The 23,290-nt window shown below is 32.1% G+C and overlaps 2 protein-coding genes across 2 annotated transcripts in view; both read right to left on the bottom strand.

The window, feature by feature from the left end:
* Nucleotides 1-7,532: 7,532 nt before the first annotated feature.
* Nucleotides 7,533-16,999, bottom strand: LOC133202644 (steroid 17-alpha-hydroxylase/17,20 lyase-like). The gene is made up of 11 exons (XM_061338498.1): nucleotides 16,892-16,999; nucleotides 14,589-14,768; nucleotides 13,943-14,020; nucleotides 12,215-12,313; nucleotides 11,990-12,083; nucleotides 10,165-10,320; nucleotides 9,593-9,804; nucleotides 9,303-9,431; nucleotides 8,542-8,646; nucleotides 8,101-8,232; nucleotides 7,533-7,956 (listed from the first exon to the last, which is right to left on the bottom strand). The coding sequence occupies exons 2-11, from the start codon at nucleotides 14,725-14,727 to the stop codon at nucleotides 7,598-7,600; spliced, it is 1,503 nt and encodes a 500-aa protein (XP_061194482.1). The 5' UTR covers nucleotides 14,728-14,768; nucleotides 16,892-16,999; the 3' UTR covers nucleotides 7,533-7,597.
* A 2,103-nt stretch (nucleotides 17,000-19,102) lies between these two features.
* LOC133202641 (steroid 17-alpha-hydroxylase/17,20 lyase-like) overlaps nucleotides 19,103-23,290 on the bottom strand; it is a 34,431-nt gene continuing 30,243 nt past the window's right edge. The window contains exons 8-11 of the mRNA XM_061338496.1: nucleotides 20,552-20,680; nucleotides 20,166-20,270; nucleotides 19,848-19,979; nucleotides 19,103-19,685 (exon numbers count right to left, since the gene is read on the bottom strand). Of these exons, the coding sequence (XP_061194480.1) occupies nucleotides 19,327-19,685; nucleotides 19,848-19,979; nucleotides 20,166-20,270; nucleotides 20,552-20,680 (725 nt within the window). The 3' untranslated portion in view covers nucleotides 19,103-19,326. The remainder of the gene's footprint in view (nucleotides 19,686-19,847; nucleotides 19,980-20,165; nucleotides 20,271-20,551; nucleotides 20,681-23,290) is intronic.

Below are 23,290 nucleotides of genomic sequence, written 5' to 3'. Positions count from 1 at the left end.
ACTTTGATCCCCTCTAGTTAATACTGATTAGGGGTTTCCCGACTTGAGTAATTTCAAACGGGTTTCAATACTTTGGAACACACGCATACAAAGACACTCTTCCACAGTGTTCATGCACGAATTTTATAATGCCATCTAGCTTTACTCGCGAATTGTCATGCATATTTAATTACCACTAAATAAACATGTTTCTCGAAAGAATACTTAGTGAATTCATTAGATCCGCCATTATTGCCGCCACCTGACGTGGCTGGTATTGTTAAGTTATTTTGTAATCACAAACAATATAGGTTCAAAGCCAAACTTATTTACACTATTAATATAAACATATGTACAAGGTTTTGTGCCTTAAGTTCGACAGTTGTATTTTGCCACTTACAACAAGCATAAATGGTCGTTTTCAATTTATCAAAAATTCCTCGTGCTCACTCCTGGAAGTCTCATATCGGAGACTCAACACTTCTGTGCACAGGTATACTTAACCAATCCAAATTTATGTTTCTCGTTAAAAATTTAATTTACGGATAATCTTCGCACTTCCTTAACATGTGATTTATTTATTTAGTACTTTACCAAATGGTCATAATTTGGATGATAAAATAGTCCCTAAGGCGTAACACTAAATCTAATGGTTGGCACCAACTTCGATTCCAGAATAATAGGAAAGATAAAAGGAAACCCTCTCCAGAAACTTTTACGTCTCTACGTCTATACAATTTGAATCTCAGAGCCATAAATAACTCAAAGAAAAACATCTCCATACATCCTTAATTGTTGACGGTGGGTGATACAAGCATTTAACACAATTTATTTCTTTTTAAAAAAAAAGTCTACAAATGAATAATGCATTCCAATATTGACCAAAAATCCTATCTTGTGGGTGTACAACCTGTTTGTAAAACCGACTAATTTGTGTCTTGATGACGAAAGAGAATAAAGAAATGTACAAACTGAAAAATGAAAATAATTTTTTAGTTATACGCGAATAGCTGTCCTTTTTAACATATTTAATTTCTGAAATAAAATCTACAACATGACTTCTTTCTCCCTTGCTTTAATTGCTGTCTTCCCTGGAAGCTCAAAGAAAATGGGCGAACAAAGCGTGCAAAATGCCTACAGCTGCAAATATATAAAAATCAAATTCAATTTGTGAACTACGCATTTGGAGAAAAGCTGTAATTACAGAAAGGTATGGAATTATGAAAAACAAAACTTCTCTGCAGAAAAATCTTCTCGACAAAAATCATTCTATGGTAAAAGAAAGTAAAGGATTTTTGGGATGTGAACCCAGGGATAAATATCCTCAGTATTAATTTTCTTTTTTATATATACTGATACGCCACTGTACCACACAGCTTACAACAGGTAGCGGCAGTCAAATTTAGTTTGTGATATGACCCTTGAATAACTTAATCCCTTAATGTCTAAGATATGTCTCAATACCGAAATTTACCGTAAGACTACACCATAGCTGTTTCAGAGAACTCTCATAACTTATGAAAATCTCAAGATCTGTCTTAATCCTAAGACAACGAGATACCTGTATTCAGCCTAAAGTAAACATGACAAAAGTATACGTTTTGACTTAAAATCGAAGGATTTAAAGGGAGTACAGTATTTAGAGATGGAACAATCTTTCGAACTATATCAGGTCATTAGGAACCTTGCCTCCCATTTCCACCATCAATTATTTTGCCAATAAATACTTCACGATAGAAAACAGCTACTTTTTTGTGCCCCATTATCCTTTTGCTTGTCAAGGAATTGTTGTGTGGTTGTGCACACACACACCCCTCAAACTGAAATTGCTTGAATGTGCACCCCCGAAATTGCTTCCTACAAGCCTGTATATTTAAGATCCAAATATCATTGATAGCTTCATTCAAATCTATTTGATTTTAGATTTATTCGCGAAGTTGAATTTTCCGCTGGAACTTCATATTTTCTATGACCAAACACTTCTCCGTTTAGTTTTCATAGATGCAATTTTGCAAAATGGCTAACATAGTTTGAGATATTGATTTATGGATCAACAAAAATTCAAAGTATTTGGAGTATTTTATGGTTAGGGCAAGACCCGCCCCTGAAAGTAAAAGAAAAACAACTTTGGCTCTGCATACTTTGAAATACTATAGTGATCACTATGAAAACTTCGATTTACCATGGTGAAAACTGTAGTGATAACTTTGAAAACATTGATTTACTATAGTGATCACTATGACACTATAGTGATAACTTTGGAACTTTGATTTACTATAGTGATAACTTTGAAACTTTGATTTACTATAGTGATAACTTTGAAACTTTGATTTACTAAAGTGATAACTTTGGAACTTTGATTTACTATAGTGATAACTTTGGAACTTTGATTTACTATAGTGATAACTTTGGAACTTTGATTTACTATAGTGATAACTTTGAAACTTTGATTTACTATAGTGATAACTTTGAAACTTTGATTTACTATAGTGATAACTTTGAAACTTTGATTTACTATAGTTAACTATAGTTTACTATAGTATTTTTGTTAAGGTGTACAACAGGTTAAAATCGAGGTAAGAAAAGATCGCGGTTTGTTCAATTTGCAGCCAATCGCGGTCGTTTAAATTCCCGGAAAGGAAAAAAATATGCAAACACTTTTTTCAGCACGGCAAGTAATTTCCTTGTGTATTTTGTCGATTCTGAACCCGATTAAATAGAACGAAACACCGGACTGATCCTAATTATAAATCAAAACGTTGTACGATTTACAATGTTACGCATTCAGATAATTCTTTTTCGTTATTTCCTTTTTTCTTTCTTTTAAATAAATATTTTTGAGATACACATGAGTATACTCAAGTGATTTATTCAAGTGATTTAAATAAATATTTTTGAGATACACATGAGTATACTCAAGTGATTTATTCAAGTGATTTTTAGTCGCATGCAAACCTATTAACATTGATCATGTTCCTGTAAAAAAGCCCTTTAGCAAGTGTTCCTTTATAGGTATGTTTTGAGTAGAGTGCAGAGTAGTATTTACTGCAGCATAGATAAATCCCCCCAAATCTAAATCAGTTGTCAGTACCGGTAGTCAAGATGTTGACAGTTCAATATTTTGCGATTTTAAATTTTTCCAAAAGTGCCTTGGAATTTTTAAGTATCCACATCTGATTTACACAACTTCTCGAATATGTTGTTGCACAGTACTCCTGAAGTTTCCACTTCACTGCTGTTAATATTTTAGTGAGAAGAAAAGAAAGAGGTATGAAAGAACTTTTACTGGAAACCGCTAATCGTTAAATATCGTTAAATAAAATGACATTAAGAAAATGATATAAAACTGAAAAATTTTAATCACAAAGTTAGAATTAAGATAAGAAATAGAAATAAAATTATTTTAAGTGAAAAAGTTTTACTTTGAACTATTGTTAATTATGTGTGTTTTTGTATGAAATTGATACTTCCAATTGCAACTAAATTTTGTCTCAATTTCTGTTAATCGATCATCTCACCAGGTGCTTCTTTATAGTTTAGAACGCATGTAAAACATGAAAACTTTTAAAGATTGAGTCTTTAATTTGCTTATACCCAGGTTTCGGGATTCACCCCTCCTCCCCGAGAACCCCCATTAGGACACTACACTGGACACGCTTGGTGACCCCCCCCCCCCCCCGATCCCTTGCCTCACTAAAAATTTGAGCCTAGTTACTGCCCTGAGAAATATGTTAAATTTGTTTATTTAATTTTCTATTCTGAAACATTTAATCTATCTTGACCTGCATAGTTTTGTATATAAAGGAAAAATTAGGTTTTCTATTCCAGTATAATACTGTGTTGATAATTGACGCAGACCCTCTTCAATGTATTGTTTTTTTTTAATCTATTATCACCACAGTGTAACTGTCTGGTTTTCTTTTTATAACGATTTGTTTATTGATTAGTAAGTCATAAAATGCGCTTCGTTCTGAAGGTGATATATTAGAAACGTTTGATTTGATATCGATTGATGGCAACTCTAATTGTGGTAGAGCAATATAGTTATAGCTAGGTATATAGGCGTTCATTTCTCGAAAAGGAGGAATACGTTCTTTCTCATCCGTACTAAAATGATATGTGGATTTCAGTTGTCTTGCAAATTCTGGAAAATCCTTCGTGACTGTTTTTAACTTTTTATTTTTTATACATTATTATTATTTTTTTAATTTTTTATTTATTTATTTATTTTTTATTTTATTTATTTTTTATTTTTATTATTATTTTTTTTTTTTTTGCTTTGAGAAGTTAGAATATTTTTTAATCCCTTTGATAATAGAAATGTTTTTCTCTCTATAATTGAATGACTGGAGAATTTTAGTACACAGTTTTGAGCTTTTCTCACTCTGGCCAAATATTGGCGCTTTTATTTTCGAGGAAAGAATTTCCTAGTATATTGTTATTTGTCTTTTTGCTAAATTGGCGAGCCTATTAAAGCGTCAAGCCATGTTGCATACAATAGAATAAAATAAATTTTTCAGGTTCAATAATTCTTTAATTCTATACATATAAATTTATTAATTATACAAAGATTATGAATGTAGCAAAATATGATTTTTAAGGACCAAAATAAGCTTTTTCATATGCGTGATAACCCAATATAAATTAAGTAACTCTGTAAATCTTGGGGAGATATTAAGTCCTGACTAATTATGCTTACTGTACATAATGTTTAATATTTTTTGTAAAAATATAAATATCAAGTTCTCATGTAACATTGCTTTCGGTGTTGTAGCATAGACTTTCCACCATTAGAGTTTTTCCATCCAAAAAAAAAAAAGAAAAAAAAAAGACCCCGGTTAGATTTTTCCTCCTGACTGACGGTTAAATAGCCACAGGATATTTCCTCCAAGCACAAAATCAGTAAAGATTTTCTTTTTGGGGTGAAAAAAAGCAACGTAAGATATACACCCCCTCCCCGCCCTTTTGTTATTGGCTTGATGTTATTGTTTATACATGTTTTTACTGCTGTAATATTTGACGCTACGTGCTTCCTTCATCAAAGCATTCGCAACTGTTAAATTCTGATTGATAATTGTTCTTCCCTTTCTCTACTTCGTTTAAAGCATGGTATTTTTTTAACAGCAGTAAAAGCTTCAGAGATATTTATGAACACGCACCGCGGTACTTAGAGCACGCTTTGGTGTTACAACTGAATTTCATTATTTACACAGACACAAATTCAGTAGTGGATTTATTTAAATTAGTATCATATTATACAATTTGTCAACGACCTTTATTTTCTGAGCAAAAATATATTTTATTAAATACCTTTTTCCTCACACACTCTTTATTATAAAATGTAGTTTTATTTTAGCTTTTCTACCCCCTTTCAAATTACACTATAGTTGGAAAAATTAAACGTTACTTCCGAGCATATAACTCCAAAAGAAATATTAAGATGCGCTATTGTTCAACTAAAAAAAAGAAAGAAAGACAACTAAACAATGTGCAAACATATATTTTTAAAAACTTCATTGTAATATTGAAGCATGAAACTTTTTCTAAGTCTTGTCTTAGGATTTCTTATATTTAAGATAGTATTATGAAATGGCATTGTCAGATCTTATGATTGTCGTAGGTCAGATCTTAAGATGAGGAATTATTATAAAACACAAGATTGTGGAAAATTTTTGGAGATGTTTCATATAGTACACATCAATGTTAACTGATTAATAACCAAAGAAAATTGTTATATATAAGTTTTAATTTTTGACTTTCATATTTTATTTCGCGGATCTTCTTTATAAATTTAAGGACATGCTTGAAGACATTAAAGAAATACAATTATATTATTAAACGAAAAGAACATTAAAGAGAGAGAGAGAGAGAGAGAGAGAGAGAAGAAATTCACTTTTCAAGGAGATTTTTTACATACAGATTTTGTCTAAGAAATAAAATATGTCAGAAAGTAAAGAAGACATTCATTTATGAATTTAGTATACAATAATTTCACAACAACTCGCAAATGAATACGTAAAAGGGATATTCTATGAATATCAGCAATTATTTTCCAAGAGTAGAAACATCCTGTACCAAATAAAAGCTGAAGTGACCCTCACCAGGATATATATATTAGGTTATTAATAAGATGATGAATATTGTCAGCCCACTACGTATATTGCCGCCTGAACAAGCACGTTGATGCATGATGACATTGGTGTATCTAAACATTGTAACAGTCCTTAATATAGATCTGCATTAAAAAATGATTTCATGTTTTCGGTTCAGCAAATCTTTATTTCTAAACACATAAATTGATGAATTTAACAACAAATTATAAATATAACAGAATATGATTATTTAGGACCAAAGAGTTTTTTTTTTCGTGTGCAATATTAGCAGTTGTACTAAGATTGTGATATATTACTTACCATTGAATACTTTCTCCAAATTTTATAATTGCAAATAACTTAGAACGTGTTGCACAATGAATATTTCAGTAAGAAATGCTAAATGATAGAGATTTTTCTGATTAACGTATCCGTAAACGCATCTGTATACGTATCCGATGTCTTATAATATAAGGTCAGGGGGAAACCAAGTACAATAACATATTAGGTCAGCATTGTCTGGCCCGTATAGTAGCTCCGCTTATATTAAAGTTCGGATAGGTTGAAATGCTAGCTTTACTTATACACATAAATTTTAAAAGGATATGTTTATTTCATACTTAGAATAAACAGAATAATGATCATAGGTTTAGTATCCTTTTGTGGTAAGTTTTATGGCAATCTGACAGGAATGTAGCCGGAATAGCTTTTTAAAAGAATTCATAGAAATGCTTTTTAATTTATTGATACATGTATCATGGCAAAACCATTCATCAAAATAAAAGAATTATCATCTATAAACAGAATTATGTATTACAGCATAGTCTACTTGCCTTTGTTAAATTTTTTTTTAAAAATTAGGCCAGAACTACAAAAAGTAGCATTCTTACAGAATTTCCTATTTTTAGTAACCATGGCAACACAGTTAAAAACCAATATAGATAATTATGTTTATTTGTGTTTTCTTCTTGTGTAGAAAGTTTTACTAAAATCAGATCAAAACTGTACATAGGAATTAAAAAAACACCATATTATTAACGACAATTCATCACGAAGAATTTCGCGCAAACGCATCCGTTCAATGATCTTCTTTTTGTTTGCATTGTTCATAAAAGATGAAATATCGATATTATTCCCCAAAATATACTTTGAAACACATGTAAATACAGTAGTATATTAATCTGAAATTGGCTACAGATTCTGGCAAAAAAAAACTGCACCGACTTACAAGTGGGTCAATTGCAAATTCCATCAAAATAGTCTGAAAAAATAAAACCGACTTATAAGCCAACCAACTTATAGGCGAGTATATACGGTAAGTAAAAAATGTTTTTTAAAAGATACATTGAAGATATATTTATATATTATAACTTAGCATGCATTCTTGTTAAATTCTTTGATAAAAGAGTTGATTTATATACAAAAATTTATAAACAGGAAAACTATCACCAGACGTAAAAATTACAGTAAATTCATATATTTATTTACTAACAGTATTATTATAAAAATATAACGACATAGATGGTTTAACTTTCATTTCTTTCCCTGACGATGATTTTATACTCAGGTGGAAGCTCTGTGCCAAATCCCAGCTGCCTGAAATTAGGATTTGGTTTCACTCCAATTGGGAGACGAATTTCAAATCGCTGGAGTAGGTTAGCGCACATAAGTAATAATTCAGGTTTAGCGACCGTTTCTCCCAAACAAACTCTGCGGCCCGCTGAGAATGGAAGCCAACTATCTGGTCTAGAAGGTTTCATTTTTCCGTTTTCATCAAGATAGCGATATGGGTCAAATTTTTCTGGGTCTTTAAAGAATTTAGGATCATGATGAAGAGCCCAATGGTTGATAATAACTGTGGTTCCTTTTGGTATGTCATAACCACCTGCCCGTTAGATAAATGCTTTTACTTACTATTTGTCAGTCAGAAGAATAGCACCATTAAACATGTTAAATAAGATAATAAATGAGAGATCCACTTACTGAATTAATTTTCATTGACGTGATCTTTGAATAAATTATAACCTACCAACTTGTGAATCACACATAGTCATGTGAGGGACTCCGAGTCCTGCGACGCCTCCAAGCCTTAATGTTTCAAAAAGGCAAGCTTCTGTATAGTCCAGGTTATTACGATGTTTCATTGATGGATGTTCTGAGCCTTTAATATCACAGATAAGTATAGGTAAGATTAGCATTGAATTTGATTCCAAAATGTTGGGATCATTGTAGAAATCTTAAGGCATTACAAAAATAAAGAAGTTAAGGATAATAAGAAATAGAAATTCGTGTAGAAAAAAAAGTGGGTTTATCATTTGCCCTTGACATTTCAAAGATGACCAAACAAATTACACGTAATTTTCATTTCTGAAATGGTCGGAATGGAAGTACACAATTTGTTTGACTTTCAATACATTTAGTTCATAGAAATAATCTATAAATATTAATAACATTTTTTTGTGAATTTTACCGACAACCCTGTCAATTTCCTCCTGGCATTTGGTTTCGAGCTCTGGAAATCTGGTCATGAAATATATAAACCAGTCCATTGTGAATCTTGTGGTATCCACTCCAGCTGTTGAAAAAGTCAATAATTCTTTAAGACATATAGAATTAAATTACCAAGCTTGTAAGTACAAAAAATCAAGACAAAATATGCTGTAATATTCACCGGATTCATAGTTCTGATCACTGGGAGTTTACTATATTGTATATACATTTACCCCTATAATTATTATATTTCCCTACCATAAAAAAAATTTGAAATCAATTCCAGATTTTTATGCAATGCTTGATTGTATATCAAAATACATTATGTTCAATATTTGGAAGTATCTGAGAGAAAGTACATTTATGATTTTAAACCTATGCTTTTCCTTCATAGTAAGAAATAAGCATTGGATAATTATAGGCAATCTATTTCGGTATGTTAAGTTCTAAATAAACTTGTTTCAAGATGACACATCTGCGATTACAAAACCTTTCACCCTTTTCATTCTTGGCAAATAATTGTTACTTTTGTTAACCAGTGCATTTACTTATATGTCATGCAAAGTTTAATCCCCAACTGCCACACTGTAGATCAATTTAAGATCAAGTTAACAATCTCTTACTATATTACATTATGTCAATTATCATTTGCACATATTTTTAGAAAATGTTGCATAGATTGACATTGTTGTAAGCAAGAATACATGAAGCCAAGATATGAATAATATGCATTATTCCTACCCAGAAATATATCTGAAATAGTCTGAATTAAATGTCTATCATCCAACTTCTCCAGGGCGGATTCGTCACCCTCATTCTTGGCTTCCTGTCTGGCCATCAGCAAACTGTCGATGAAGTCCCTGTTTACACCTTGAAAAGATATATGAAATATAAAGATATGTGTCCTTCAAGATTTAAAACTCCTGAATCAAAGTTGAAAATGTTTCACTACATCTCCCTCTTCTGTGGCATTTTTGTGATGAAATGATTGCAATAGTAGACATTTCATATTGTTTTTAAAAGTTTACAACCTGGTTCAAAAGTATCGACGTGCTCTTTGTATTTTGCCCGAAGCACATCTGACAGCTGATCTAACATTATAAGAAATTTCTTCCATTTCGCAGTTGGTAAGATGTCCTTCAGATATGGGAATAAATCCTCAAGGAATCCAGCTCCAAGATAGGTGATCAACTCTTCATCTAACGTAAGCAGTGCCTTTACTTCAGGGTCATCAATAGGCCGTCTATCATTTTACATAAAGAATAAAAATGATAACATCCAATCATGGATACATGCGTATACCTTAGAAAATTTCATCTTTTATTCATATGAGATTCTATTTAAAAAATGATTTCAATTTTAAATCAAAGTTATCGTTTTCTGTTTACTTGAACACATTTTTTTTTTAAATTGCTGTTGTTTTTTTTTTTTTTAAAGAAAAATAATGCATAGATAGAAATCAACTTGAAATTGAGATTTTTTAATGTCTTATTTGAATGAAATAACATTCTGTAGAAAGTACATGAATGATTATTAGCTTAACGGGCACCAATTTATATCTATGTGTCATATTAATTTGGCATCGCAAAATTCGTGCTCTTACTTTTCCCCAAAACAAATAGTATACAGTTGATGAAAAACCATCAGATCCACATAATTTTTGAAAGCAAAAGGTTCCTTCTCCTGTGCCATTTTATTGAGGAATTTATCCATGTTATCCTGTATCATGTTTTCGAGGAGATCTCCTTGTAAATAATGCCTAAAATATAACATATTACAATGCTAGGAAATCAATTAAAAATATCTTATTTATGTTTTCAATCAATTATAATTCTAAATTTTCAAAAAACACGTTCACACGAGTAAATATTTTCCTTAATAAAGATTTGCAAAGAATCGTTGAAATGCAGATACCTTTTCAGTAAGGAGAACCTAAATCCATAATCACACATTCAAAACATATATGTTCACCCTCTGATCACGATTTTTTATTGTTATATATATTTTTTATTTAACCCAAAAGGTTTTTTTGTTTGATTGTTTGTTGTCTAACGTCCCTCTCGAGAATTTTTCACTCATATGGAGACGCCACCACTTGCTGGTGGAGAGCCATAAATTTTGACCTATACTCGGCACTCAGGGCCATTGAGCTGTGAGGGATCTTTTTCGTGCCAGCACCTACTGCGACAAGGGACCTCGGTTTATACGAAGGACCGCTCTTCACATCCCACAGTGAGATTCGAACTCGCGACGTAAGGATCAACTTCTTACTCCGCGACTCTAGAGCAAACGCTCTAACTACTGCGACACGCGGGCGACAACCAAAACGGTAATTGATGACATAACTAGAATTTAGTACGATTATAAAAACAGCATTACTTTACAATTGGATCGCTGGGTAAAGCGTCAGAATTACATCTTGCAGACTCCAAACTGATTTCAGATTAGTTGGATCTTGTTGGACCTTTCAAGGATTATTGATTTTGTCAATAAAGCTGCTTCAGTGAAGCCAGAAAACTCTGCAATGAAATACAGATCACACGCAGCATTTAAAGCAGTTAAGCTTCTTTGTCCTCTGTCAATCACTTGTGCAAGTTTGTTGAGTATGTCACTTCGATTCACTGAGGAGTAAACCTACTGCAATCATCTGAAGTATAACTCGTGTTTTTTTTTCTTCACATACTGTAATTCAGATGTAAATCCCTAGTAACGTATGTCTTATGCATCTAAACAACAGTGTTTAATACTTCAGTTGACCCAAAAAGGTAGATTTCAGATACAGAGCTACATTATGATGTACTCTATGCCACAATGTTCGAAAATATAGGCTATTTGCAGCCACTTAGACCGTAATGCACTTCTCCAACCTGAACAGATTCATTCAGTTATGTCTATATAATTGTTTTGAAAATGATTGCACACCCCTTTTTCTGAAACTTTTAATATTATTATCAGATTCAATCACAAGTCACGGTAGCCTAGTAGCAGGGAGTTCGATTCTCGATCCCGGCGGCACGTCAAACCTAAGACGTAAACATATTTAGTAACAGTTACTTGCAACGTGCCCAGCAATAGAAGTGAAAGTCACGGGTATATTCGAATGAGATCTTAAAAACCGAGCTCTCGTGTCACGGTAGGCGTTGGCACGGCACGATAAAAAAAACCTTCAATGCTCAATATGGCTCTAAATGCCGAGTATAGGTCTAAATATCAATCCTTTCACGGATATATGGTGACGTCTCTATATGAGTGGAAAATTCTCAAATGGAATGTAACACAACATACAAATAATCAATCAGATTCAGTCAAAACTGCTTTGCTAGCATTAAAAAACCGTGATGAGAACGTGTGAGAGTTATGCTATGTTTATTCATGGAAGAAGGTGCTTTCTTGCTGCATTCTTATTTTTTTTCCCAAGCAAGACATACCTGAGAGCTTTGCCTGCAATTTTTCTGTGCAATTTCCAAGTTGGCGAATAGGTGCTAAATACAATGTCTCTGCCCCCGTCACTAAATGCATCATCTGAAAAATTTATTTTAACACATACTCGTACAATGCAAATATACGAAGTAAATAGCAGTTGAATATATCGCCTTCTTTTTTCAGATTAAATATAAAGTCAAGTTTTGATGAAAGATTTTTTTCTTTCCTACCTGATGAAAATTTAGGTCTACCAGCAAAATCTGCTTTCTTTTTCACCAATGCCTCTATTACAACATCGTTTTCATTCAGAAAAATCCAAGTGTTGTAGCCTATTTGGTATGTAAAAGTTACAGAAGAAATCTTATCAGAGCCTTTGAAATGTTTCATTATGTTACATTTCCGATGAATGGAATTGAAAAATAAATCATAAGCTATTCGAGCTTTTCATCTGCAGAGTAAGAATTTTACTAATCTTAAAGTTACCTCTCAGAAAAATTAAAGTTGAAGAAATGTGTTGTACAGCAACATGTCTAAACAAAATTGAGTAAGGACAAGAAAATATTCGTGCTCACAATTAACACTATCAGTGCCTTTGACCATTGCAATTATTCTTCTAGAGACAAGCATGCGTCACAAGCATGCATCTCTGTATACAGTATGTAACTTTGTAGCTACAGGACGGAATAAAAAGTGTGTCAACATAAGTCACAATCTATTGCAGACTTTAATGAAATACATGGAGATAACGAACAGTATTCAAGCTCAAAAGTCCATTCAAACAATACAAATCAGGAGCAGAGAAAACACCTCTAAAACATCAGGGGTGGGATCAGGTGCCAGGGAGGAGTGAGCATCCCCTGCCGACCGGTCACACCCGTCGTGTGCTCCTTGTCATGATCGGAAAATAACGGAAAAATCCGTCGACAATTCAGTGGGTAAATAATTGGCCTAACAATTATAGAATGAAAACCATCAGTCAGCACATGACTTAATGATAGATTGTATTTGCTGACAAGGTCATTGTATCAACCATAGAACTTACAAAACGTTCACTGTATTCTTCCTAAAACAATCGACTCTTTCTTTAATCATCTGGTATCTCTGTAAGAAGGACGCAATTGGAAAGTTAAATATTATTATTTGTGTACATAGCATTGTTTACAACATGTGCTTCCTCTGATAACATAGAATCAAATTTAAAGGACAAAACTCATCTTAAAATGTCTTCTCGCCTAAATGTTACTGACCTTGAGCTGCAATCTTTTGAATATTAATTTACCTAATAACAAAGCTCTATGATAAACGTGATGACTTCAACTTTTCAACCGTCAACTTCCCTTACTAGCATGCTCTACGTATGAACATTTTTTTTTAAAACAAGGCAAGCTATTGACAAATAAGTTAATAAAACAAGGATATCAACAGTCTCGTCTGAAGTCATCATTTTGCAAGTTTTGTGGTTGATACAACGATCTTCTCAGCAAATACAACTTATCATTAAGTCAAATGCTGACTGACGTTTTTCATACTAATTGTTAGGCCATTATTTACCCACTGAATTGTCTACCGATTTTCTCGTATTTTCCCGATCATGACAATGAGCACACAACTGGTGTGACCAGTTGGCAGGGAATGCTCACTCCTTCATGGCACCTTATCTAAGCTTTACCTCTACCGTATCTTACCTAAGCTCTGATGTTTGTGGAGGTCTTTGTTTGCTCTGCTCCCGATTTGTATTGTTTGTATAGACTTTTAGTTTGAATACTGTTCGTCACCTCCACGTTTCATTCAATAAGTTAAGACCACCTTGTATCTCAAAAAAATCAAGGCCAAACGGTATTTTAAAAATATTGTGTCTTCAACATTTTAAAAAGGGACCCACATACATGTATCGCGGAATCACGAAGCATGTCGATTACTTCATCTCCTTGCAACGTGGTTGCAAGGGAATAACTCACCAAACGACAGGCGTACGACTGGGCCATATTTCTTAGACAACTCTGCTACTTTCTTGTGAATTTCAACAGATGAATAAACTGTGAAAAGTAAGGTCATTAAATTGATTATATCCATACACTGAATACATTCATACATTTTATGTACAGGATCGAGTTACGGTTTTCAAAGACTGCTTAAAATATCAGAATCATAATCAATAAAGCCAAAAGGATAAAAGTCACACAATTAAGGGTACTTTGCTTTGATCCTCACTCTTAGCTGTTTAATTTAGTACAACTTTAAGAAGATTGTGAAATATGATATATTCTTCCCTTTTGATTCTTATAAGATATAGACTTATTTTTAGTTGTGTTAAAACCTCTTGAAAAAAAAAATATTATATGCTTCTTTAAAAAATGTTGTTAAATAAATTCGTAATTTACATATCCAGTTTTCAAAGATGTACTGAATATCAGAATAACAGTTAATAAAATCAATAGGATAAAAGTCACTCAATTTTTTTTTCAACTTTATGAACTTAACATACTGAAAATCTGTTCTATAGAATATTTATGCCTACCCTAAATCGGAGAGAATTTTCTAGACTATTTCTCTAAAGATATTTTTTTAAAAGCAAAACTAAGATTATTTTAAGTTAAAAGTTACTTTGATAATGTCCGACGAGTGGTATGCACCAAGGTCCTGGAGGCAAACGATACCGAATTCGTCTGATGACGTAATATACCAAAAGACCTATGCTTAAACTCGCCAGTATGGTCTGCGTATTGAGCGACCAGTTAATCATGATGTATCAGCTTTCCCTTCGCTTCATCTTCCACTTATTTTCTCAAAAAAGGAAAACAATGTTATTTTAAGTAAAAAGAACAACATATCAAATCATCACTTTATATGAATTATAGCATTGTTTTCGGATCTATTGGACATTGGCGTCGGGGGGGGGGGGGGGGGGCAAGGGGGGCTTAGCCCCCCACCCACCCCAAAAAAAATTTTGTTTTGTTCGTTTAGTCCGCCAACTTTCAATTTGCTTCCGAACGCTTGTTTTGGAAGAGCATCTCACAGTAAAATCCACAATTAAGGCCCCTTCCATTCCACCCGAAGTTTCGAAAAATATTCGAAACATTCGAAAAATAGCTAAATGCCAAAATATCTCAGGGCAAATCATTTTTAAAGCAGATATTTTGCTTTTGAAACAGTTATTACCCTTGAAAACTTTACCTACACGTGCGTCAACTGCTGTTTAATATTATATTCTCAATTTTCGATAGTTACTTTTTATAAAAGATATTTTATATGATAGAGCTGGTTGAAAGCTAGGTAAAGAATTGCAATACAGCCTTTGCATCCGGCAAGTGAAATGACCGTTGTTTCTAGCCGCTGTATTTCATGCCTCTCATGACGATGGAGTTATTTTCAATTACTAAGACGAGGGTAATTGATACAACAGAATCCTCTTCACGATCGATATTCTTTACGAAGTACTCATCTTCTGAAAAATAGTTACTGACACTTCTGTTTCCTTTAAAGGGGATGAGTTTTGATATATGAACTGAGCACTGGTTCATAAAGTATGAAAAAAGATTTTTTTTTATTTGCCAATTTAGGTATTATCATTTTACACCCTATATTAGCTTTTTCCATGTACTTCTCAATTGATTGGATTTTTTAAAAATATTAATGCATTTTCTTGTGCTTGATACTTTCATGTTGAAGCAAGTAGCATTTTTCTCTATTTACTGAATATGGATCTGCTATGCAATAGGTTGAATTCATCTTGCTTATTTCTTTCGTCCTAACATTTATTTTACATATTACTTACAGAATTTAGAAGTGTTGTAATACCAAAACTGAATATATATCAAGCATGTTTTATTCCTAAAACACAGCAATGGGTTATATGTGACAACGTTGTATAAGTTGTGATTATGTAATTTTCTCTACGCTGAATGTAAAACATACAATACTGTCATTGAACCCATGGGGCAGGAGAGGGAGAGATGTCAAATTGAGATATTTATAGAGATGCTGAAACATCAAAGTAAAAGGAAAATACAGAAATTCACTCCTTGAAAAAGTGTATAATCTGTGTTTCCACGCCGTTTTTGTAGTGCAGATATGTTCAGAGCACGTAAATTTATAGCCTTTAATTTATTGTACTTGTATTTACTTCGTAAATTACCCAGTCATAAAATTTCTCCTGGAGTACGAATTTTAACCCCGATTAGTATATTTGTGTGAAGCAAGTTAACTAGATACTTTGCAAGTATGTGTTTTTAAACACATTGCAATTTTTATTTCTGAGGAAAAGTTTAGGTGCTAACGCCGTGTCAAGTTTCAATTATACCATCCTTGATAAAGAAAAATAAAAAACATGTAACTTAACTTTTCCTTACTTACCAACTCATAGACCAAAAGGATTAATAACTCAATGAAAATGCATCCTGTCTTCTCAAATCGCGAAAAGTTGAAAAAAAGCGTAAAATAAAAAAGGTTCTCCCAGTGAAGAGGAAGGACCATTATAATGCATACTTGATGTAAAACAAATGAAAACTTAATTTTGGTATTACGTATTAGTAGTTATTTATTTATGAACTTGTTCAACGTCTCCACGCAGATGATGAGTAAAACGAATATCAGCATTTTTCCGGATATAGAAACATCCTGTACCCAATAAAAGCTGTGGTGACCCTCACCGGATTATAAATAGGTTATGATGAAGGTGATGAATAAGCATTTATGCATAGTCAACACTGTAATTGACTGTAGAAAAAGCACATTGACGCAAGATATGGCATTCGTGTATCTCAAAATGGAAATAGTCCCTAATGCATCAAGAATTTGAATACACGTTTTCGGTTCAGTAATTTATAAACATCTTAATTTAAATTCATTTTTTTTTTCATTTGCAATATTTGCACTTGTACTGAGATTATAATATTTTACACACTTACCATAAAATTATGTCTCCAGATTCTACAAAATAATGCAATCGACTTAGTACACATTGCACAACGAATATTCTAGTGATATATGCCTCTTGATAGGATCAGAATGGCATGATCAGTTTTGCAAAATGTAAACAAGAAATAATTGCACGCATGCGCTTCTAGACATGTACCTCTTTTGCACATTGTAACCATTATGTAGTTAACAGACGCATAGCTGTTCGTGACAAATGTAAATGGAGAATAAAGGTCAATGCAATAATCAGAACAATGATACATTTTATAGGTACCAATTATACATCGTTCCCATGGTAAAAGGATATCAAAAGCCTTATTTGGCCCTATAAAAAGCTGAATAGCATCATAAAAATTAATTGAACTTTTGGTGACTACTTAACCACATAAATAAATTGCATTATTCACATTTCTTCCAAATAGAACACTATTTTAAGTTGTTTTCCAAAATTTTGAAAAGAGCACAGTAAGATAATCATTATCATTATGTAAAAGGTTAAAGCCTTTGTCACCTCCAAATGGATGTAATTTGGTCACCCAACATGTAAATGCAATATCTTGAGACAGAATTATAATAATTGAAGACGAATGAACGTCAGTAATTGATATATATACGGAAATCACAGAAAAACAAAGCTGCATTTATCTATGCTGGCTTCATTGAAAATACAAATTCAGTAAAAATTGAAACAAATTTCTGTATTATGTTAATTAATTTGATGGTTATTACTTTTCTCAAATGTTTGAATTATTTTAATTTCATGTATACAGGATTCAACCATCACACAGAAGCAAGCTTTTACTCTTTCTGGGATTCAGAAATTGCTGACCGCATAAAATTTATACTTTCTGAAGACTATTGAGGAACATTAATCAAATAAAAAATATACCTGATGCCTACATGGAAAAAAAATATGCGATGGGGAGAGCGATTTCAAAAGTTCACACTTTGAGAAAAATAGTTTCCATCAAGACCCCGACCCCTCTTCAGACTAAATGTGATGAATGTTGAATCAAGATATTTTTTATACCGTTATTATTATTTTTTTTTGTTTATTCATAAAAGAAATACTTTAAATGATATTACACTCTCTACCATCGGCTCATACATTCGCCTCTGTCGTTGACTCGCGTATATCACAGAGATAAGCACGAGAAATAGGGCGTTTGTTTTTATTCATTATTATCAAATATACATGTATGTGCCAATGTTTGTCCTTTCAGATAGATATCAACTAAATAGATCTAGAACTATTTGTTTAATTTGAATCATTGGAATATTAAGTTTTATACTTTATGTCAAAATTCTTGACGAGAGCCGTTGCAGAGGTGTCTGAGAGAGGAACGAATAATTCTGCAAGGGGGATTGATACTATTAATGTAAAGCCCCGAATACAAAATGTACATTTTTCTACAATCATCGACGTTCGATTGATGGTTGTTTAAAATTACGTCTCAATTTTCACTCCTATAGAGACACCACTAAATACCGGTGAAGATATTCAAATTTAGACGCTACCAAATAGGTTACCTACCAAATACCGGTGAAGGTCTTCACTTTAGACCTTCACTCTGCACTTAGGGCCATTGAGCAATGAGGGATCTTTATCGTGTCAACGCCTGCCGTAACACGGGACCTCATTTTTTAAGGTCTCATCCGAAAGACCCGCAATTTTCACTTCAAAGTGCCGAGTACTTGGCGAAGGAACAGCTGCTACCTACTTCTAATAGACTTGGGTCAGCTGCGCCCGTGGTTTGAACCACAACCTTCCGATCACAAAGAGAGCGTCCGACTGAGCTACCGTGACATTTCATTGATGTTTGACAATTTTTTTTAATTTTTTTTTGGTAATATGCAGCTCTTTTACCTACATCCTCCCTCTTTTCATTTAGACTTTATTCAAATTTGCGTCTGAGCCCTAAATAAGCTAACTCTACTGCCTGTCTCTGTTCATGATTAACCTTAAGCTTCGTAGTATCTTAACCGTATCTTCTTAAACAAAGGTACCATATTTGAAGCCAAACTTTATTTGAAATAATTATTATGCTGAAAAATATGGAAATCTATTCAAAAAGACAAAACAATAACATTACATACATTCAGCTATGGTTCATGCAAGTATCATTATCATTATTATTTTAATTTTTTTTTTAATAAAAATACATAAAAATTAACTTTATATTATTTACAATACGCTACAATATAGAAAAATATGTATCATTTTAAGAAAAATGAAAGGTATAATATATAAACTGTTACAGTATTTACATCAGTGTGTAAAAGATAAAATTTACAATATACAATATAAGAAATAGAAAAAAGAATTGGTAACCAGAGTGTTCATAAATTACATATATAAAAATAAGATTAGTAGAAAAGCTATAAATACTGTCGACACTAAATACTATGAGACATTATAGTTTATCTAATTTTCTATTCTTTCCTTTACAATGATTTTATACTCAGAAGGAAGCTCTGTGCCAAATCCCAGCTGCTTGTATTCAAGATTGGCTTGCACACCATCTGGGAGACTAATCTTAAATCGCTGCAGCAGGTTTGCACACATCAGCAGTATTTCAGGTTTAGCAACTGTTTCACCTAAACAAACTCGGTTGCCAGCAGAGAATGGAAGCCAACTGTCTGGCCTGGCAGGTTTCTTTTTCCCATTTTCATCAAGATATCGATATGGGTCGAATTTCTCTGGTTCCTTAAAGAACTTTGGATCATGATGAAGAGCCCAATGGTTTATGAAGACCGTGGTGCCTTTGGGAATGTCATATCCACCTGTTGGGAAAAAAACAACTATTTAATTCTAAAACCTGTTTTAATGACCCGCAAAATGAATGATTGCTAAATACTAAAACAATACAAATCATCAATTCAGCTTCAAAATGAAGCTTGATGATTTTCATGCAGATATTCGAATCTCTTGAATTTATCACTGACCGACTTGTGAATCACACATAGTCATGTGAGGGACACCAAGACCTGCGACGCTTCCAAGCCTCATTGTTTCAAACAAGCAAGCCTCTGTATAGTCCAAGTTGTTACGATCTTTCATTGATGGATGTCCAGAACCTGAAAAAATTTGTATAAATATATGCAGATTCAAATTTCTGAAGTCCGTTTAAGATTTCTCGTTTTCAACAATAAAAAGGAGCATTTTTCAAGTGTGTCGTCAAAATTTTCCATATAACATTTGCAAATTTCAGTTTATCGAAAAAGATGTTTCTGAAAATATAAAAAAAATTAATTAATTCTTACCAACAACTCTGTCAATCTCCTCCTGACATTTGATCTGGATTTCTGGAAATCTGGTCATGAAATATACAAACCAGTCCATTGTGAATCTTGTGGTGTCCACACCAGCTGTGCAGAGAAAGTTTGTGAAAATTAAAATAAAAACTCTTTAAAAAAAATGAAGCATGAAAAATGAATAAACATCTAGGTATTTTTGTGGAATTTTTGAATTCAAATAACATGAGTTATTCTAAATACACTTAAATGTTTTTTTTAAGTTAATTTGAATTTATTGTTGAAAAGGAACTGGCATTTCAGCATAGCTTTGTATGTCTGGATAATTTTGATAATTACTAGATCTCAAATAAGAGAAAATATTTATCTCCCATAGGAAATAATGTGATGCTTACCAAAAAATATATCTGAAATAGTCTGAACCAAATGTGTATCATCCAACTTCTCCAGTGATGCTTCATCTCCTTCATTCTCAGCTTCCTGTCTGGCCAACAGCATACTATCAATAAAGTCTCTGTTTACACCTTGAAAAATATATAAGGTATATATATATATATATATATATATATATATATATATATATATATATATATATATATATATATATATATATATATATATATATATATATATATGTATGAGGTTGATCCATAGATACATGTATACATGTATCGACTTCACAGAAAAGCATATCGATCGTCACGAAGTGCGAGGTTGAAATGTTTTTCTGTGACGTCGATACATGTATATCTATGGTTCGACCTCATGAAAGGGCTACTTTATTTTTTTATAGACATCAAAACAAAATTGAAAATAATGGGAACAAGCTACAAGTTTTCTTTCTTGTTTTTTTAAGACATTGAGACTAGTGATCAATAAATTGAGCTTTTTGATGTTATTGTGTTTCCTTTATACTGATACAGTAATTTAGGGAATTTACTTATTTAAAATGCTTCATTTGTTTTATGTTTTGCATCGATTTATGAACAATCTATCTAATATGTTTTAATATGAAGTACATCCTTTTTCAAGGCATTGTTACATCTTACTTATTATTACAGAACATCACAATATTAAGTAGGAGTTGAATTATAACTTTTTTAGAAACATCAAGTCATATTCTGTGTTAGCTAATGTGAAGTCAGCACTATTGTTGTCTTATAGAAGATTATTTCCATTTTTAGAAACATCAAGTCGATATGCATTTCAGAATCTTTAAATAGTAAAACAAGTTTATATGATATATATATATATATATATATATATATATATATATATATATATATATATATATATATATATATATATATATATATATATATATAAAAACACTTTAAAACACTTTTTGAAATTACAAATTCTATTACAAAGAAGAGACTTTGGATATATATATATATATATATATATATATATATATATATATATATATATGACATATGGCTTTAGGAGACCAAGGAGGATATATTTTCTGGCTTAGGGAGACCACTGGATTAAGGCGACCTTTTTCGGTCTCCCTATTATTTTGACCTCATCAGTATTGCAAATGTCTTTTTATAGATAAATAAACAGTCTGCCATTAAATTTTATTAATCTTTAACTCTGTTATTTAACATTCAAAAGTTGTCTAATTTCTATCATCTTCCCTAAAAAAGAAAAGAATTTATAACCTACGTATAATTTCAAAGGATAATTTTTCTGCATTTTGGAGACCATGAAAAACATGCAATTAAACAAAAAATCTAGCATATATATTTTTTCCGCTTTTGATTTGTTCAAATGAGTGTTTCTTTAACTTAGTTTTCCATGTTTTATGTTAAAAACCTAAAAAGGAAAAATATTGTAAATTTATGAACCATGTTTTGAATTCTTAGCAAGTGCTTTCCGTCATTTGTTCCGAATGCCATCGGAATGCCCCTTCAGTTTTCAGAAAATGACCTCTGAACACCATGGATGTTGAGAAATTTGGGTAAGTAACTAAAATGATACAGTAATAAGTTGTAATTAAGAATACACAAGACAAACATTCGTTTGTTTGTTTGTTTGTTTGTTTGTTTTTTGTTTTTTTTTTTTTTTTTGCCTAGTAATTTAGCTTTCAAGAGAAAAAGTATGATTTTAAATAATCGTTAGACTATAGTTCGGTATATAAAATCCTGAAGGAAATTCGAAATAAAGTTAAATGATAGGCCCCTATATTTTTTAATTCTTTTATGCAAGTCCACAAACAAATTAAATATTTAAAGATTAGGCCGAACGTTGAAAAAATAGTCTCGCAAGTTGACGCAGCTATTTCGAGCTTAAAAATTTAAATTAAACTTTCTGTAAACATCATGCAGGACATGATCATCATGATATAGTATAAATGAAACAGACCCTGTAAGAAAAAAATAGCTGTAATTTAATAATTGTTTATTAATATAATGTGATCCTCTGCTAATAGAATATATATGCTGTAAAAAAAAATCTGAATCAGGGTGAAGCAGATTTGATACAATACATGGCTGAAGGAACGGGGGGGGGGGGGGGGGGCAGGCCACCTGTAATTTTGCTGAAATTTAGGTATACTATAGAAAACATTGCTCCTTTATGCTTGGGCCCCCTCAATAATAACCTCTGATGATCTATTTTTCTTTTGCTTTTGGTCCCCCTCAATAATAACCTCTGATAATGTATTTTTCTTTTGCTTATTAAAAAATTTTTGGTTTGTAGCCTCCCCCAACCTGAAACTGAAAAATGTTGTTTGGTTGTGCTCACCCCCCCCCCCCCCCTCCAACTAAATTACGTACGGGCCTATTCTCCATCCTTGAGGTTTTCTTTCACCAAAGAAAGACTAATTGGTAACAGTTCAGATATAGCAATATTTATGGAAGGGAATATTCTCGTTTAATTATGAAGATGTGACAGTAACTCAGTCAAAGCCACAGTGAGTGTAACATTTATTTAATATTATTGTTAATGTTTACAAATAGTGAAATACTGATACTGTGAAATTTTAATGGATATATAGAAAATATAAAAGTACAACCATTTATTGTAAATCACATACATGAAAAGCTTCTTTTTTTTCAAGCAATTGGAAATTCTTCATTTTTTCACGAAATTATTTTATTTCGTATGTATGATAATTTATTTCGTAT

Source organism: Saccostrea echinata, unplaced genomic scaffold (assembly GCF_033153115.1).
Source record: "Saccostrea echinata isolate AGI-Se365-2 ecotype Australia unplaced genomic scaffold, CSIRO_AGI_Sech_v1 ptg000047l, whole genome shotgun sequence".
Classification (NCBI taxonomy): domain Eukaryota; kingdom Metazoa; phylum Mollusca; class Bivalvia; order Ostreida; family Ostreidae; genus Saccostrea; species Saccostrea echinata.
This window is presented reverse-complemented; position numbering and strand designations above follow the sequence as displayed.